Source organism: Dipodomys spectabilis, unplaced genomic scaffold (assembly GCF_019054845.1).
Source record: "Dipodomys spectabilis isolate Male_0828 unplaced genomic scaffold, ASM1905484v1 ptg000289l, whole genome shotgun sequence".
NCBI lineage: Eukaryota > Metazoa > Chordata > Mammalia > Rodentia > Heteromyidae > Dipodomys > Dipodomys spectabilis.
In genome coordinates this window covers 1,493,438-1,510,618 of record NW_024870966.1, presented here as the reverse complement: position 1 = coordinate 1,510,618, position 17,181 = coordinate 1,493,438, and the positions used below count along the sequence as shown (strand labels likewise).

The 17,181-nt window shown below is 51.3% G+C and overlaps 1 protein-coding gene across 2 annotated transcripts in view; it reads left to right on the top strand.

The window, feature by feature from the left end:
* Positions 1–16,891, top strand: part of Rgs10 (regulator of G protein signaling 10) — a 40,187-nt gene extending 23,296 nt beyond the window's left edge. For both annotated transcript variants that reach the window (XM_042701363.1, XM_042701365.1), the window contains exons 4-5: positions 3,636–3,779; positions 16,315–16,891. In XM_042701363.1, the coding sequence (XP_042557297.1) occupies positions 3,636–3,779; positions 16,315–16,461 (291 nt within the window). In that variant the 3' untranslated portion in view covers positions 16,462–16,891. The remainder of the gene's footprint in view (positions 1–3,635; positions 3,780–16,314) is intronic.
* Positions 16,892–17,181: the final 290 nt, after the last annotated feature.

Sequence of the window (17,181 nt, the reverse complement as noted above, 5' to 3'; positions counted from 1 at the left end):
TAATTGGAGATAAGAGTCTCATGGACTTTCTAGCCTGGGCTGGCTTTGAACTGTGAATCCTCAGATCTCAGCCTCCCAAGTAGCTAGGATTATAAGCATGAGCCACTGGTGCCCGGCCTCATTCTGCTTTTTGGTGTGCATGAAGAGTGTGGCTTGGTCATGTGCTATTCTTACGTGCTTTTGTGCCCCCTCTGGCAGGATGGAGAGGAAGCGGCACCACGATGGGTGGTAGAGACAGGTGAGGGTAGCACTGTGCAGACAGGATATAGGCCATCCCCGGAGGTGTCTGTCACAAAGGGCTGTGGCTTCAGGCTTCCTGGAGGAGAGGCTACAGGAGCACTGGCCGGGAGGGGACCTCGCTTTCCCTCTGTGGGAAGTTGCAGGCATCCCTGTGACTTAGGCCTGTGTGGCTGGAGAAGCGTTGGCACACGGGGGCAGCAGCTGGGGGAGAGTATTAGGCTGTAGTGTTGGCTGAGCACACATTTACTGCCATCAGCCAAAGACAGGATTCTGGAAAACTCCAGAATGTCGGGAGGGCGCAGAGGGACAGGACCCAGTAAAGGAGGCAGACAGAAACAGGAGATGTTGGTGGGACAGAAAGCCCTTTCAGCAAGGGAGTGGGGCAGAGGAAGAAGGTAGGGAAGGTGCTCGGGGCTGGGGGTTGTGGAGCAGAGCAGTGCCCTTCTGTGTGACAGGACTCCACTGCCTTGGATGGATGGTGTTTCCGGGGCTGAGTGCCGTGGTTTGCTTCTCTGGGATGCACACTGGTTAGGAGCCAGGTTTGAGAGCTGATTTCCCATTGAAAGTCGCTATGGACCCAGCATTGCTGGGCCTAGAGGACAAAGCCCCTTGCCAAGGATGTCTGGAAGGGGGTCACCTGGACACAGGTACTCCCAAAAGTAATCGCCAAGGTAACAGACCTGGGTAATGTCCCTTTCCAGCACTTTCCGGGGTGATCAGAGGCTGGGCATGTTTGGTCTCCCCTGGGAGGCAGGGAGGGGGACCCCTTAGCAGATCACAGGCACCGAATTGACCCCACCACATGGCTGTTCTCTTCCCATCCTGACAGCAGCTAGAAGAGGGTTAACATAGCCCTGGAAAGATCTACCAAAATAGCAGCAGTGACTGGTTCTTCTTTTCTGTTCAGTGTTCTCGGTCTGGACACCAGGCCTCCCCGTGACCGGCTTGTGGTCGGCTGGCTCAGGGTTTCCCTTTTCAGTCACACTTCCTATCCTGGCCCAGATAAGCCCTGCTCGTCGGCCCCCAGCGCCTGCCCAGTCAGCCTGGGCCCCCAGCCTGTTTTCAGAGGCTCTGGAGCCATAGCTGTCGGAGGGTAGAGCTGAGACCCGGGGCTTGTATACCTGGCACCTGCTTCTTCTTCCTCAGAAGCCCTACCTCTAAGATATGTTGGATTCACCTGGGCAATGTGTGGCATATTTGTGTGTGTGCGTGCGTGTGTGTGTGTGTGTGTGTGTGTGTGTGCGCGCGCATGTGTGTGTGTGTGTGTGTGTGTGTGTGTGTGTGTGTGTAGAGAGGGAATTTTAGGGAGGGCAAACTTCAAGTGATTTCTGCCTGCAGACCTCCATGAGGTTCACTAATCTGACAGGCTGAAATTCTACTTTTATGAAGTAGCTTTTAAACAGGAAGTGGTTTTCCAAAAGTGTTCTCTTCTGACAGAATGGGGCTAGTGGGAGGGAGCTCCAGGCTCCAGGGAGAGGGTGATGTTTGAGAGGCACACACTTCCAAAGCGCCCCTCCCCTAGGCCTCCTGACGGTCCCCAGACCTGCTCTTGGGACAGTCATATTTATCTTTGAGTTTGACATTAATGAATTGTTCATGTAGAGAGAGCAGACCCAGAGCTCCACGTGCCACACCCTCCTCCCGCCCCAGCCCCCCATTCTTCCTGTCCATATTGGAGAGGAGGAACAGGGTCTGGCATCAGCCTCATGGGGTCTTTTGGCATCTGTACTCTCCAGAACCACAAAAGCTCTTTTCCTCCCCATTTCCAGGCACCAGTTATGAAAGCACCAGTAATTTCCATAAGACCAAAAGGTTCTCAGAGCCTGGGATTCCCTTAGTGAGGTTCTGCAGCACGCTCGGAACTCTGAGAGGGCTCTCTGGGGAGGAAGGTGGCTTCCCAGCCCCTGCGCCAGTCTGTATTTTAGAGGTCTTTCTTGGGTGCCCTGCTGTGGGGGTAAGGGGGTCTCTGGAAACGGCCATCTGTGCTGCAGGTGAGGTGCCCCCTTTGTCTTAAGGAAAATAGAACCATCTGGGTCGACCTCAGGGCACTGGTAGGCATGATGTTCTGAAGCCAGAGTCTTTACTGGGAAGCCTGCCTCTTCCATCGGGTAGCCTTCCTGCCCATCATGGTGGGTTAGGTGGATGAGCATCTTGCCACCTCTGCCTCCCAGCCTGCAGAGGTAGGCAGTGGTACCTACCTACTGAGGAATGATGCCTCCCAGTGGGGTCGTTCTTGAGATTCCAGGGCAGGCAGTGAGCCATTTGTGCGTTGCTTATGGGAAAACAGCCTGCTCTGGAAGATGGACAAGCCATGCAGCTTGGACAGGTTGATGTGCCTTACAGATGGGGAACTGAGGCAAAATCAAAAGAGCTTGTAGGCCAGGTGTCAGTGGCTCACGCCTGTAATCCTAGCTACTCAGGAGGCCGAGATCTGGGGATTATGATTCAAAGCTAGCCCAGGCAGAAAAGTCCATGAGACTCTCATCTCCAATTAACTACCCAAAATCCAGAAGTAGGGGTGTGGTTCAAACAGTAGAGCTCTAGCCTCGAATTAAAAAAGCTAAGAGACAGCACCTAGACCTTGATACAGAAGTTTTGGAGTCAGACCATCTCGAGTCTTCCTGCACATCACCTCTCCTGGCCCTGGCCCTCATCAGGAAAGCCTCACAAGAGGGAAATGGTCATCAGCTGGTCAGACGGTGAAGGAAGTGAGATGCCCTAAGGTGTCTGCAGCATAGTAGGTGCTGGTGGCTGGTGAGGAAGTGCGTATGTGGTTAACTTGACTTCTTTTATTGTGGTAAAATATACAGAACATAAAACTCTCCTTGATCCGATTTCTTTCTGTCTTGTACTGAGGATAGAACCCAGGGACTGTGTATCCATGGCCAGCGCTCTACCACTGAGCTACAGCCCCTGCTGCTAATCTTTCCACTCATCTTTCCATCTTTGTGGCTGTGCGTACTGTGGGTATTTCACATGAATGGAATCACATGGTTCGTGTCCTTTGGTGTCTGGTTTGTTTCACACAGAGTAATGGTTTCGGTGTTCATTAAGGTGGTAGTGTTTCTTGGTGCTGTATTCCTTCGTACGCCTGAATAATGTTCTGCTGAGCCTTTAATTTGGAGAATTCACGGGGTGGGCCTGAATGTTCCCTCTAAGCTAGGGTTCTTTGTCATCGTTGCTGAATGACTGGTGTAGCAATTTGACTACAGGAGGTATGGCCCTGGATGAGTGAGCGGGGCAGAGTCAGGGCCAGGTTGCTGGGAGCTCTGGTAGAGAGCTTGACCCTGGGTGGCAGCAGCAATTCTTTCTGTTGCTGGACAGAGGGCAGAGCTGGGCGCATGCCCGGAAGGGCTGTGCTGGCAGATAACACACGGCTCCTCTGTCTCCTGCAGATGCAGGAAAAGGCCAAGGAGATCTACATGACCTTCCTGTCCAATAAGGCCTCGTCCCAGGTCAACGTGGAGGGACAGTCTCGGCTCAATGAGAAGATTCTGGAAGAACCACACCCTCTGATGTTCCAGAAACTTCAGGACCAGGTAACCTGCCTTCCCTGCCCACTCTTGGATTTGAGAAATGACCATCATTTCGGGGAGTTCAGAAACACCAAACGCTAGATTCTGCGGAGACCAGGTCACTGAGTGGGGCAGGCCGGACAGGGCAGGACTCTGCCCTCTCGGGGCAGGCAGGGCCCTGGTGGCCCGGGAGTGGGCACTGGAATCTCAGGCTCAGCATGGGACCTGTGGGCTGATCAACCTGGACTGTTCACTCTAGATCTGCCTACTGTGTGAACCCGCAGGGTTCTCTGCCCTCTCAGCTCAGATGGGAAGAAAGACTGGGGTTACGTGGGGAACCTGCAATGGAGAACCAACATTGCTGCTGAGGGAAACAGAACAGCCAGGAAATAAACCCAGTGATTCAGATATTCATGCAGTTATCTAATGCCCCACCCCCACCCCCCGGGTATAAGGAGCTCTCAGGAGCTCTTGGCTATGATAATATGTCTTCATAATGTGTCCCCTGCGTCCAAATGACAGCGTGAACATTTGCCAGCTGGAAAAGGTAGGCTCAAAAATGGACTTGGGAGCACTGGGTATGGGTGGCTCATGCCTATAGAGTAATCCTAACTACCCAGGAGGCTGAGATCTGAGGATTACGATTTGAAGCCAGCCCGAGCCAGAAAACTGTGAGACTCTTGTCTCTAATTAATCACCAAAAAAGTTGGAAGTAGAGCTGTGGCTCAAGCAGTAGAGTACTACCCTTGAGTGAAAAATAGCTAAGAGACAGGGCCTGGGTCCTGGATTCCATACCCAGTACTGCCACACACACACACACACACACACACACACAGACACAGACACACACACACAGAGGCACACACAGACACACACACAGAGGCACACACACAGACACACAGTCACATACACAGACACACAGACACAGATATACCACACACATACACACAAGCCCAACTGGGGTAATGTGGTTCAGCTTTTGAATGTAAAGAAAGTATTTTTGTATCCCCTGGTTAATCATTGTTATTTGAGGGGAGAGAGAAGTACAACTATGCCCCCACAGCACTGTCGGAGGCAAACAGGGTCAGGTTGTCCCATTTTATGGTTCTAAGACCCGTCAGACACCAAAATCCTAGGAGCCTCTAATGTGAAATAGTATTTGCATATAACTTACATCTTCCATTCATTCTATATTGTTCTAGATCACGTAGGTAAATCTCATGCCATGTAAATACCATGCAGATAGTTGTTCTCCTGCATTTCTTGGGGGATAATGATTCAAAAAGCAGAGTCTGGTCGTGTTCAGTGCAGCCGCCGTTTTCATTTCTCGGAGCATTTTCGTCTCGCAGTCGGTGGGTTGAATCTGCGTGGGGAATCTGGCCTGTGGACACAGTCCCCCATGTTCAGAATGTGAGCTGATTTCACAGTGAGCCTCTGGGGATCCTGGCTGGAGATGGACTGCAACTCTTGGTTCCCCGCAGGCCCCCCTTGAGGAGGGGGCCCTGCTTTTCCTTAGTGAGGGAGATTAGAGCCAGGGGCCTGATTAGAAACATGAGAGTTCACAGAACTGACTTTGGCTGTGCGGAGCGCTGTGTGGTGTAATGGTGGGGCTGCCCTGGGCTGGTGCTCCCTGTCCTCCCCACCCCTCCCCGGGAATGTGTCTGGAGGCCCTGCTCCTCCTCAGGGTATGGATGGGCTCTGCTGCTCCTCCCGCTCCCCCCCCCCCCCCCCCCCCGCCCCGGCAGCTGGGACCTCCTAAGCCCTGGCTGAGAAGAAGTGGCAAGCAGGCTTCCAATTTAAAAGAGAGCTTTGTAGGATTTCATTCAGGTCCTGTTAACCGGATTTACATGCAGCAGCCTCACAGGTTTTAGTCCTATAGTTTATAGCAGATTTCTTTTTCTTTTTCTGCTGGTAGTAAGGCTTAAACTCAGAGCCTGGATGCTGTCGCTGTCTTGTGTTTTTGTTTTGTTTTGTTTTGTCGGTTGTGAGGCTTGAACTCTGGGCCTGGGCGCTGTCCCTTTGCTCTTCAGCTCAAGGCTAGCACTCTCCCACTTGAGCCACAGCACCACTTCCAGTTTTCTGGTGATTTATTGGAGATAAGAGTCTCACGGAGTTTCCTGCCCAGGCTGACTTTGAACTGCAGTCTTCAGATCTCAGCCTCCTGAGTAGCTAGGATTACAGGCGTGAGCCACCAGTGCCTGGCTATGTCTTGTGTTTTTCATCAAGGCTGGACAATCTTAAGTTGTAGGAAGCTGGGAGGGAGATGGCTGCTTTATGAAGAGTTGGTTTCCTCAGTAGATTGCAGTTCCATCCACAAGGACAATGCTGAGAAGGAATTATAACCCTGAGAGGTGGCTGTGAGCGGCAGGGAGGGACTAGTGCGGGTGTCCTCATCATGGAGGCTCTCCTCAGAGAGGCCACTGAGACCTGAAGAACAAGAGGAGCTACGTGGACAGACTAAGAATCACCATCCTCCAGCGAGAGGCCGGTGCAAAGAGTCCCTGAGGCAGGTGGTAGCTGGGTGCGTTGAGAGGACCAGGGTCAGTGTCCTGCATGATAGTCGGGCACTGGTGCGCTAGTCACTCCTTTAATGAAAGGATTTTGAGTGGGGGCTATTGATAGTGTGGCCCAGTTGGATGAATAGGATTTGATCCTCTTGAAAGCTGGGCTCCTTGGCTCTGATGTCCAGCTTTGGAGTCCTGTTTCCACCAGAGTCAAGACTGTTGGGGATGGCTGAGTGCAGAGCCATCTTTGTTACTGGAAGATCAAAGGTGATCCTTGACCTCCAGACCCAGGCCTCTCCCGCCTCTCAGACCATCACTTCCTGGATGCTGAGCTCAGACTCAAAGTCATGGTGCCTCTCAGCACCTTCCCAGAAGAGCCCAGTCCTGCCTCCATCTGACCTCAGGCAGGTTCTGTTCCTTAATGTGCGACTTTCCATAAGCGCTGTTGTCCCTGGAGGAAAAGCACCAAAAATGCATGGTACCTGGTGTTAAAATGCCATCCTCAGTAAGCTGGGTACTAGTGTTTACCCCTTGAATCCTAGTTCCGTGGGAAGCTGAGATCAGGACTGTTGTGGTTCTAATCCAGCCAGGCAGAAAAGCCCACGAGATTCTACCTCCATGGAGGGAATCTGGACACGGTGGCATGCACCTGTGACCCCAGCATGTACAGGAAGCCAAAGATAAGTGGATTGTAGCTCTCATGTGTATTCAGGCAAGCAAGAAGATCCTATCTCAAAAGTAACCAGCCAAAAACAGTGCTGGAGGCATGGTGCAAATGGTGCCCAGCAAGCATACAAAGTCCTGGGTTCAAACCCCAGTAATGCCAAAACAACAACAAAGTAGCCCCTGGTAGCCAGATCTTTATTTCCTTAGATTTAACTCTTCTCCCCCAAGTTCTTAGACTGTAGAATTCATCAGTTGTGTGATATTGGGCAAGATCCACTTTCATCTCTGTGCCTCGATTTCCTCCCACTGTTGACCCTCTCCGTGACCCTGTGACCTTTAGTAAGCTACAGAAAGGCCAACTTCAGCTGAACACTGCAGCTCTTACCTGGGGCGATTTTGCTGATAACTATGCCCAGAGGCATTTTTGGTTGTCATAATTGTTGGTGGAACATCTACTGGGTGGGTAGAGCTCAGGCTCGGCCCCACAAGTGCCCAGGGCAGCGCCCCCTCCCCCAACACAATTATTTGGCTCAGTATAATGTGCCGTCTCCACACACGGCAGATTCACAATCCTTACCCTCAAGTCCCCACCTGAAAAGCAGTAAATAGCAGCCAGGTCCATTTTTGACACTAGAAAAATGTCCAAACAAATGCTTGTCAAGTTCATGTGTGATTCCCGCATGCATCTCATTTAAGTTGAAGCTGGCTGGTGGAGCACGGGGCCTGGCTCCTTGTATACAGAGTTCATGGCTGGAAGGGAGGATGCAGAGCCTGAGCTCTGGGTCACCTGGACTCTTCCTGTCTCATCCTCATCGTGAGAGTCGGGGGCCTTGGAAATGTGGATTTGCCCACCATTGGGCGATTCCCTCCCTCATCACCAGCTTTTCACAGCTCTGGTACAAGCGGGGCATCGGTATAGATGGGGCGTCTGGTACAGGTCTTGAGCATTTAGTGACCTGTGCAGTTTCCTTCTCCTTTTCTGCGTGTATGCCACTCCTCTGCCACTCTCTCCTTTCTGTCAGTCCTGGCTGTCCCTCTGTCCCTCAGTCCCTCAGAGTCAGCTGCCACAGGAAGGGACAGATTAGGCACAGCAGATGAATCCCCTTTTTCTTTGTAAGAAAGATGCTGGCTGTGTCACATGTGTCCTGCTGACCTGCCTGGCCGGGAACCCAGGATCACAGGCCCGCAGTGAACCTGCCTGGCTGGGAACCCAGGATCACAGGCCCGCAGTGAACCTGCCTGGACGGGAACCCAGGATCACAGGCCCGCAGTGAACCTGCCTGGACGGGAACCCAGGATCACAGGCCCGCAGTGAACCTGCCTGGACGGGAACCCAGGATCACAGGCCCGCAGTGAACCTGCCTGGCCGGGAACCCAGGATCACAGGCCCGCAGTGAACCGTCCTGTTGTCCTCACTCAGGATTCCAAGCAAATTCTCCAAATTAGTATTTTGCCAGTTGTGGGGTTTGAACTCAAGCCCAGCCTCTATCACTTTGAGCCACAGCTCCACTTCCAACTTTTTCTGTCTATGTGGTATTGAGGAATCAAACCCAGGGCTTCATGCATGCTAGGCAAGCATCTGCCACTAAGCCACATTCCCAGCCCTCCCAAATTAGTTTTAATTGTTTATTTTATTTATTTATTTATTTTTTGGTCGGTCTTGGGTCTTGAACTCTAGGCCTGGGCACTGTCCCTTAGCTCGTCAGCTCAAGGCTAGTGCTCTACCACTTGAGCCACAGCGCCACTTACGGTTTTCTGGTGGTTAATTGGAGATAAGCATCTCACAGACTTCCTTACTTGGGCTGGCTTTGAACCAAGATCCTTAGATCTCATCCTCCTGAGTAGCTAGGATTACAGGTGTGAGCCACTGGTGCCCAGCTACACAGCTTTCTTGCTCTGGTCTGAACTCTGCCACACAGCACAGTCCTTTCCCTCCAGACCACAGTAAGGTTGGCGGAGGTAGAACAGACCAGTCATCGCCAAAGGTAGCGTCAGATCCTCACTTCCTCTCCCTGGGGGCGCTTAGGAAAGAGCGGGGTACTCTTGTGTCTCCCATGCTTCTCGAGCATCGGTGGCTGTTGGGCTTTGTTTGTGGTGCTGTGGCTGGAGCCCGGAGCCTCATGCATGCTAGGAAGCACTGCTTCTCTACCCCAGTGCCAACACCTGAAGCGGCCCGATGAGCAGCCGGCCATCCTCCCAGGCCACAACTCGTGTCTGTATCTAGACCAGGAAGCCAGGTGCTGGCAGCCGCTACCACCTGAGAGGAAGTCCTGACCCTCTGAGGCTGAAAACACATCTAAAAGACCTTGTGAGAAGTCAGCACGCCACACCGCCACTCCGCCACACGGCCGACAGACAGCGAACAGACATGGGGCCCTCCACACCGCCACACTGCACCGCTGACAGACAGCAAACAGAAATGGGGCCCTCCCCTTTTTGACAATGCTGTTTCTCTCAATTTCCCAAGAACCCAAGCAGTGGGGAAAATCCCCCATCACCCCATCCTTAGGAAGGGGTGGAGGGAGCAGCTGTGGGGCAGGATGGGGGCGGGGCTGCCTGACTACAGAGGTCATTTAGGGGCTGCTTACCCTGCCTTTTTTTTTTTTTGCCTTTTGATTGTTATTGTAAAGGTCAGGTACAGAGGGGTTATAGTTACACAAGTCAAGTGAAGAGTACATTTCTTTTTATTTATTTATTTATTTTTCTTTATTGGGATTAACTGGTTGCATAAATTTCACAGTATTGTGGAATAGTGATATCTAGCTAAAGTCACAAACACATTTTAGCCTTCACAAGGTGCATTGTCATCATCATGCTCTGTAAGGCTTATGGCCTCTGCGGACTTTGACACTACAACTATTTTATACCTCTGCCTCTTGTTTCTCCCAATGGGATCTCAGCCGGTGGTGGTGGCTGGAACTGGGGTTGGGGACATCTCTGTCTTAGGGGTGCTAGATGGCCTTCATTCCAAAGACTAAACCCATCCCAAACTCAGTGCTTTCTGGCTTGGTGAGCTAGAGAGGGAAGGTCGTGGTCTTTCATTCCTATGGAAGGCAAGATGATTCCTGTGTATTGTTACACGTGTGCTTTAGAGTAGGAAGGGGTGAAATACTTCCTCTTTTTTTGTTGGTTAGTTGGTTGGTTGTGGAGCCTGAAGTTAGAGGCTGGGGGCTCTCCCTGAGTTTTTGCACTCAAGGCTAGCGCTCTACCAATTTGAGCCACAGCGCAACTTCTGGTTTTGAAGAGTCTCACAGACTTTCCTGCCTGGGCTGGCTTCCTCCCCTGATCCTCAGATCTCAGCCTCCTAGGATTACAGGCATGCGCCACCAGTGTGCTACTTTCTGGTTATTTCCTCACAACTTTAAGATGATGTATAGGGAGAGAGGAGGGAGGGAGCAGATGCTGGGAGAGTATCGAACTCACCTTTGAAAGGCAAAACTAAAATCCTTCTTTCCAAGGAGAGGGCACTGTGTCACTTGAATCATAAGACAAGGACAGCTGCCCCACACGAGAAGCCTTGGGCCCACAGCCTCGGAGCATCATGTCCCCGTGCAGATCCAGACTCTTACTGGAGTTCTGATCCCTCCTGAGCATGCTGCCTGTCTTTGCCTGTGCACTGGGGGTCAGCCTTGGGGACAGAACCTTCCCGTGGCCCTCTCTGGTGCTTTGGGGCAAGGGCCATCTTCTTACCAGCTGCTGGCCAGCTGCCCGTGGACCACTTTTGTGGACTCTTTTCCTGCTTCTGAAGAGAGGGGGGAGCTTCATCTCAAGGGTGGGCGTATCTCTGCTCATAGCTGGCCCATACAACCTCCACACTTCCTGTTTCTGTCAGTCATGGAAGACTGCAGTAGGTGGGGCTTGCATTCCACTCACTTGGGTAGGAAAGCAGTCCAGGTATGGAGAGAGAATGAGTTCTAGAAGGTAGCTTGGAGACAGTGGTGCTTACTGCCTTGCAGCAATTTACATGTCTGTATGTATGTATGTGCACACATGTATACATACACGTGTGTGTTAAAGCCAAATGCTTGAAGCAAATACGAAAAATCATTCATAGAACTTTCTGTTGTGTTGAAGGATTGCTTACTCAGGTTGAAGTAACCTGAAAATGGCTTTGAAAAGAAGGGCAACGTGCAGGGCGCTGGGGCTCGTGCTCGTAAACCCCAGCTACTCAGAAGGCTGAGATCCGAGGATCATGGTTTAAAGCTAGCCCATGCAGAAAAGACTGTGAGACACTTACCTGCAGTTACCCATCAGAACAAACAGAAATAGTCCTGTGGCTCAAATGGTAGAGTACCAGCCTTGAGAAAAAATCTAGGGTCAGTGCCCAGGCCCTGAGTTCAAGCCCTAGTTTCACACACACACACACACACACACACACACACACACACACACACACACACACACACACACACACACACAAAAGAAGGGAGCTGCATGTTTCCCTTAGGTCTTCTAATATACTTGTCTTCTGAAAGGAGTTAAAGTATGTATTGCTCAGGAAATACTGGCCGTGGAGTAGCACTGAAGCTCTGCCTGGTGCTTGCTTCCCGGTGGAGGCCCCTTCTCAGCAGCCTGCTTGAACACTCTGAAATTGAGGTGTCACAGGAATATTTTCCCTTGCAGACCCATGGCTGCGTCTGGGATTCCAGGTGGTCTGCGCTTAGACGGTGTGGTGGCCCTGCGTGGGGAGGCGGATGCAGAGCTGCGCATGTGTGGGAGGCTCTTCATTTTCTTCCCAGTCCCTCTGCTTGGCCCCCAGGCCACTGTGCTGAGCTTACAGTGTAGGCAGGCAGGCCTTGCACAGATGTGGGGGCTGCCAGACGGCCTCGCTAAGCCACAGCTGTCTTGGCTAGAGAGAAAAAAAGGATACAGGAAGCAATGCAGCTGCCGACTCGTGTTTTCTGCTTCCTCCACTGCCGGTCTTAGATGGATCATCTGCTTTGCTCTGCCCATCCCGAGCCTCTTCACCCCTCCCACCCCCCATGCCAGATCTGCCTCCACTTCCTTCTCTTCCGGGCAGGCAACTTGAAGATTCTGACCCTGTCATGTAGGTGGTGGTCACGGGCTGGCCTGTCAACAGTCCTGCTTGGTGGAACAGCCGGAGACCCCTGAGGGCCAGCTCTTTTTCTGTGCTTCAGTGGGGGGACGTAAAATGGTGCAGGATACAGTGACACTTCCCAGGGTGATCTGCCCTAACAGGTGACCATCATCTGACTGGCATAGCCCGGCAGGAACCTTTCCTGCATACCAGGAGGCTGGAATTGGAAGTTCAGGGCTCCTTCTGGAAGCTGCTCTTACAATTCCGGAGGCTTTGTGAAACACCATCTTGTGGCGGTACCAAGCCAGCGTCTGCCTTCATACGCTTTCTTCCTGTGTGTCCTGCCCACTCTGAAAGGACACTAGTGCTTGGGTTGGGCCCTAATGCAGGATGGTTTCATCTTGACATCTTTCACCAACTCTATTTCCAAATAAAGTCACACATGGAGCTGACAAATGGCAAGTTTGTAGGGACCCTGTTCAGCCCACTCCTGACCTTTAGGAATAGAGAGCTCCCGTTACACACAGACACACTTGTTTTCACCTTTTGTTTTGAGATGGAGCCTTGCTATGTGTGCCAGACTAGCTTTGAAGTTTCTATGTGGCTCAGGTTGGCCTCCAACTCCTGATCTTCCTGCTTTTACCTCCCAAGTAGCTGGGGGAGGCAGGTAGGAGCCACTGCGCTCACGGCCACAAGCACACTCTGAAAACATTTGGAATCATTGTTTTTAGGTTTAGTGCATTAAATAAAATGAGTGTTCAGTTACTTCATATTCACAGATAGCATTCCACGTTCAACTCCAAGCCGGCTTCATTTTTAACAGCTGCCTAGTGTTCCATCGCAGGAGCAGCAGTGTGGCCAGTAGGAGTGTGAATTGGGGAGCTAGCTGCCAGGGTGAGCATCTCATGTGCCCCTCACCCACTGTGGGTGCTGAATTATGTCCTCCCACCCTTTGAACTTCAAATGTATTGGAGACAGGGGCTTAAAAAGAGTAATTAAATAAAATGAGATCCACAGGATGGGTCCTGGTCCAGTCTGAGCAGCATCTGTTGATGAAGAGGCGATTGGGACCTAGCCACACACAGGAGAGGACCATGTGAGTGCTGGAGAGAAGCCAACCATCAGCAAGGGAGAGAAGCCTCAGAAGAAGCCAGTCTGCTCTCCTTGGAACTTCTGGCTTCTAGAACATGACCCTTAGGTTTGGGGGACTTGTTTTGGAGTTGACCATGCACTCATTATCAGGCAAAGCACTGAGTTGAAAATCCCTGTTTCCTCCCCTATATAATCAGGGTTGTCGGTGAGTCGTGGTTATGGGACCGGATGCTCCGTCTGCCGTCTGGTGCATGGTTCTGGGGCTCTGCTAGGCAGTGTTGGTCCTTGTGGGGATCATTTCACCATCTGTGCACTCAGGGAGGCTTCTAGTCACTCGCTGGTAGACAAGTCTAAGCGAAGGCTGTGGTCAGTAGCGGAGTATAAGGCCTTTCACTCTTGGGAGTTTGGGAGCTGCCATCTCTGCGAGCACAGGATCTGCAGCAGGAGCGCCTGCACATACTTGAGGCCCTTTTCTGGGGACAGTGGGAGCCAGCGGTTGTGTAGAGCCATCAGCCTGGACACAGCCAGGGAGATGAAGTTCGCCCAGGTCTGACGGCCACAGCTGCCCCTGCGGTGAGGAGCATCCTGGGGCTGGAAGCCTCCACCCAAAGCCCCCGCCCACAGCTCCCCCACCAAGAGAGGGCTACGTGGGAGAGGAGTCTGTGGCCTCTTGGGATCTCCTGGCATCACCCTGAGCCCAGGAGCCTCCTCCCTGCACCTCCACCTCCTGGCCTCCAGCCTAGCCCCTTTTCTTCTCTCCTTTGAAGTCTGAGGCTCAGAGCCATTGTGGGCAAACAGGATGTTGCTCTCCCACTCACAAGGAGTTCAGACAAGACCTGGGGTACACCGCATCCTGCCCTGAGTGGTGGGTCCCATGTGCCGAGGGCCCAGGTGTGGGAGGGGGAACAGGGCTGCCTGCCCGAGGGGTCACATGGTGGGCATCTTTTCCAGAAATTTCCTTTGGGGGTCCTTGTAAGGGACCACCACACCTGCTGAGCACGTTCCTGAGGGGGCGTGGGAGGGCAGTGCCATTGCTCACCCTCACTGTGGCGTTTGCATTTTCTGGGGAGGTTTTTTTTTTAACTTTTAAAAAATCTTTATTGAAAAGGTGATGAGCTAGGGGGGAGCCGGGGGTGGGCGGGTGGGAGGGGCCCAGTTACAGAAGTCAGGCAATGGGTACATTTGTTTCTAAACAGTTACTACAACCCTTATTTCCTCCTGCCTGCCCCTCTCTGCTCCCCTCCCCCCAAGTTGTAAAGTTCATTTCCAACAGTGTTGCATTCGTTCATATTATTCAAATGATCACTACCTCTAGGATTGCACAGTTGCCACAAAATAGACAACTGCTTCAGAGGCTGGGCAAGATGGGAGAGAATATCAGGGAAAGAAGCAGCTTTACTTCATTCGTTTATAGAAAACCAAATACCCTAAGCCTTCCTTGGACTCTGCTCAGAATTAAATGTCTTGGGCAGTTTGATTCCCTTACAGTTTGCAGCAGCTTGGAAAATGGAAAAAGGTATAAAGGCTGAAAGTTCCCCTTCTTTCCGGATGTCTCTCCCGTCAGGTGTTCTGAGGCCTTAGAACCCATCGGATGTTTGATTTACTTAACAGTCTCTGCTTGTGGGGAGAGGGGGGCTTTGAAAGATGGCAGGATTTTGCCACCCACTTGACAGCCCCGCCCGGCAGCGAGTGGACTGGCAATGTGGCAGCTCTGGAACTTTCCAGGCGCTTGAGCCCCTGTTGGTGCCCCAAGAGAAGGCCTGGCGGTGAGTGGTGAGCCTGGTCCTGTGGAATGTCTTTGAAGTTAGGTTGAAAGGTCAGAGAGATGGAGGGTGAGGAATTTCTCAAAAGGAGATCATGCCCCGGAGACAGCAGAGAAATGCTTTTTAAAAAATCTTCTTTCTCTACCTTCCTGGTAGAGAGGCTGAGGGGCCAGGGCCCCAGCGGTGCAGGATTGGTTTTGGGTGGTGCTGGGGTTAGGGATGCTGGCTCAGAAGAGAGGCGACATACAGCTAGGGGACACCTGTGGTGCTGGCAGATGGCAGCCTGCTGATTGCAAGGACATGTGGGGGGGGGGAGTGGGGGGGGGGAGGGGGGGAGTAGGGGGGTCTTGCTTGGTGAAATACCTTCCTCTCTCCCGCTCCCTCTTCCTCTCCCTCTCCCTTTCATGCTCTCTCTCCCTCCTCTCTTTATTTGTGCTGGTATTGGGGCTTGAGCTCAGGGCCTAGGTGCAGTTCTTCACCTTTTTCACTGAAGGCTAGCTCTCTATCACTTGAACCAAAGCATCATTTCTGACTTTTTTTTAGTGGTTAATTGGAAGTTAAGAGTCTCATGAACTTTCTTCCCAGGCTGACTTAGAACCATGATCTCAGACCTTAGCTTCTTGAATATCTAGGATTACAGGCATGAGTCACTGGTGCTCTGGCTAAAAATCCTTTCTAGAATCCGTAGCCTGTCTGTCTGCACAGGTTTGAATTCTGGCCTAGACCTGTACCCAGAGCCTCTCCTGGCCTAAGCTGTATTTTTAACCCTGCTGCCCTACATTGAATACATCTTCTGTTTTTGACATGATAATAGGCTTGGAGTTTCTAATGCTGGACTTACTGGGGGTGTTCACAATCTTGGTTTCATCTGCTATGAGTGACCTTTGAACACAGAAAAGGTTTCTGCACTGCTATCTCAGCTTTTGGGGAAATAGCCCGGTGTTACGGAGATGCTTTAAAAACCTTCTAACATGAGCATATGAATCAGTGCTGTATGAATCTCTGCTTCCATGGAGAATAAAGATAGTTGTTCCATGCGTCTCTTCAAATAGTATAGTCAACTGGATGCTGGTGGCTCACGCATGTAATCCTAACTACTCAGGAGGCTGAGATCTGAGGATCACTGTTTAAAGCCAGCCCAGGAAAGTCTATGAGACTCTTATCTTCACTGAACTGCCAGAAAACCAGAAGTGGTGCTGTGGTTTAAAGTGGTAGAGTGCTAACCTTGACCAAAAGAGCCCAGGGACAGCGCCCAGGCCCTGAGTTCAAGTCCCAAGATTGATAAAAATAAAATAAAAATAAATTATATAGTCCATTGAGATCACTGCACCATGCAACCAGGAAATCTGCCTTGTTTAGCTGAGACCTTGCTTTAGCTTGCTGTGTATGTGTTTCTGTACAGTTATTTGTATTCTTTGGCCCACGTAAATATTTGAAAGGGTGATTTATAGTCTGGATTAGTCACAGCCATCAGACTTTTTTTCTTTCCCACTTAGATCTTCAATCTCATGAAGTACGACAGCTACAGCCGCTTCTTAAAGTCTGACTTGTTTTTGAAACACAAGCGAACTGAGGAAGAGGAAGAAGAGACGTCCGATGCTCAAACTGCAGCGAAGCGAGCTTCCAGAATTTACAACACATGAGCACCCCCAAGACCAGGACTGCTGCCTCTGCCTACGGGGAAAGGGACCCCCTCTCACGACTGTGGGGGTTCTCATTGCTTTGTCATGTGCCAGGACTGAAATATACAGAACCCTTTCTGGGATATGTATATTTTATTAACTGCTTGACCAGTAAGTTTTGCATGATCGCTAATCTTACATAAAAAAAAAAAAAAAAAAGAAACAAAACCCAAGTAGCTTTGAAGTTTCAGCTCACAGAACAAATGAGATTCTCAACACTGGACACTTAATTAAACTTCATGTGAGGCCACCAGGCAACACGTGACAGCCTCCTTTAACTCATGGGTCTTTGGCCTGCCTCCTTAGCTTCTCTCCGTCCCTCACACGCATGTCCTCCTCGGGTTCACTTGGCAAATAATCCCAAGAATGGAGCTGATCTGACAGACTCAGACTATGGAGAGTATTGTGTGTTAATCAGTGTGTGTGTGTGTGTGTGTGTGTGTGTGTGTGTGTGTGTGTGTGTGTGTGTATTGGTCTTGGGACTTGAATTCAGGGCCCGGACACTATCCTTTACCATTTTCACTCAAGTCTGGTGCTCTGCTACTTGAGCCACTCCTCCACCTCCAGCTTTTTAGTGGTTCATTGGAGATGAGTGTCACAGACTTTCCTGCTCTTGCTGGCTTCAAACCATGATCCTCAGCTCTGAGCCTCTTGAGTAGCTAGGATTACATGCATGAGCCA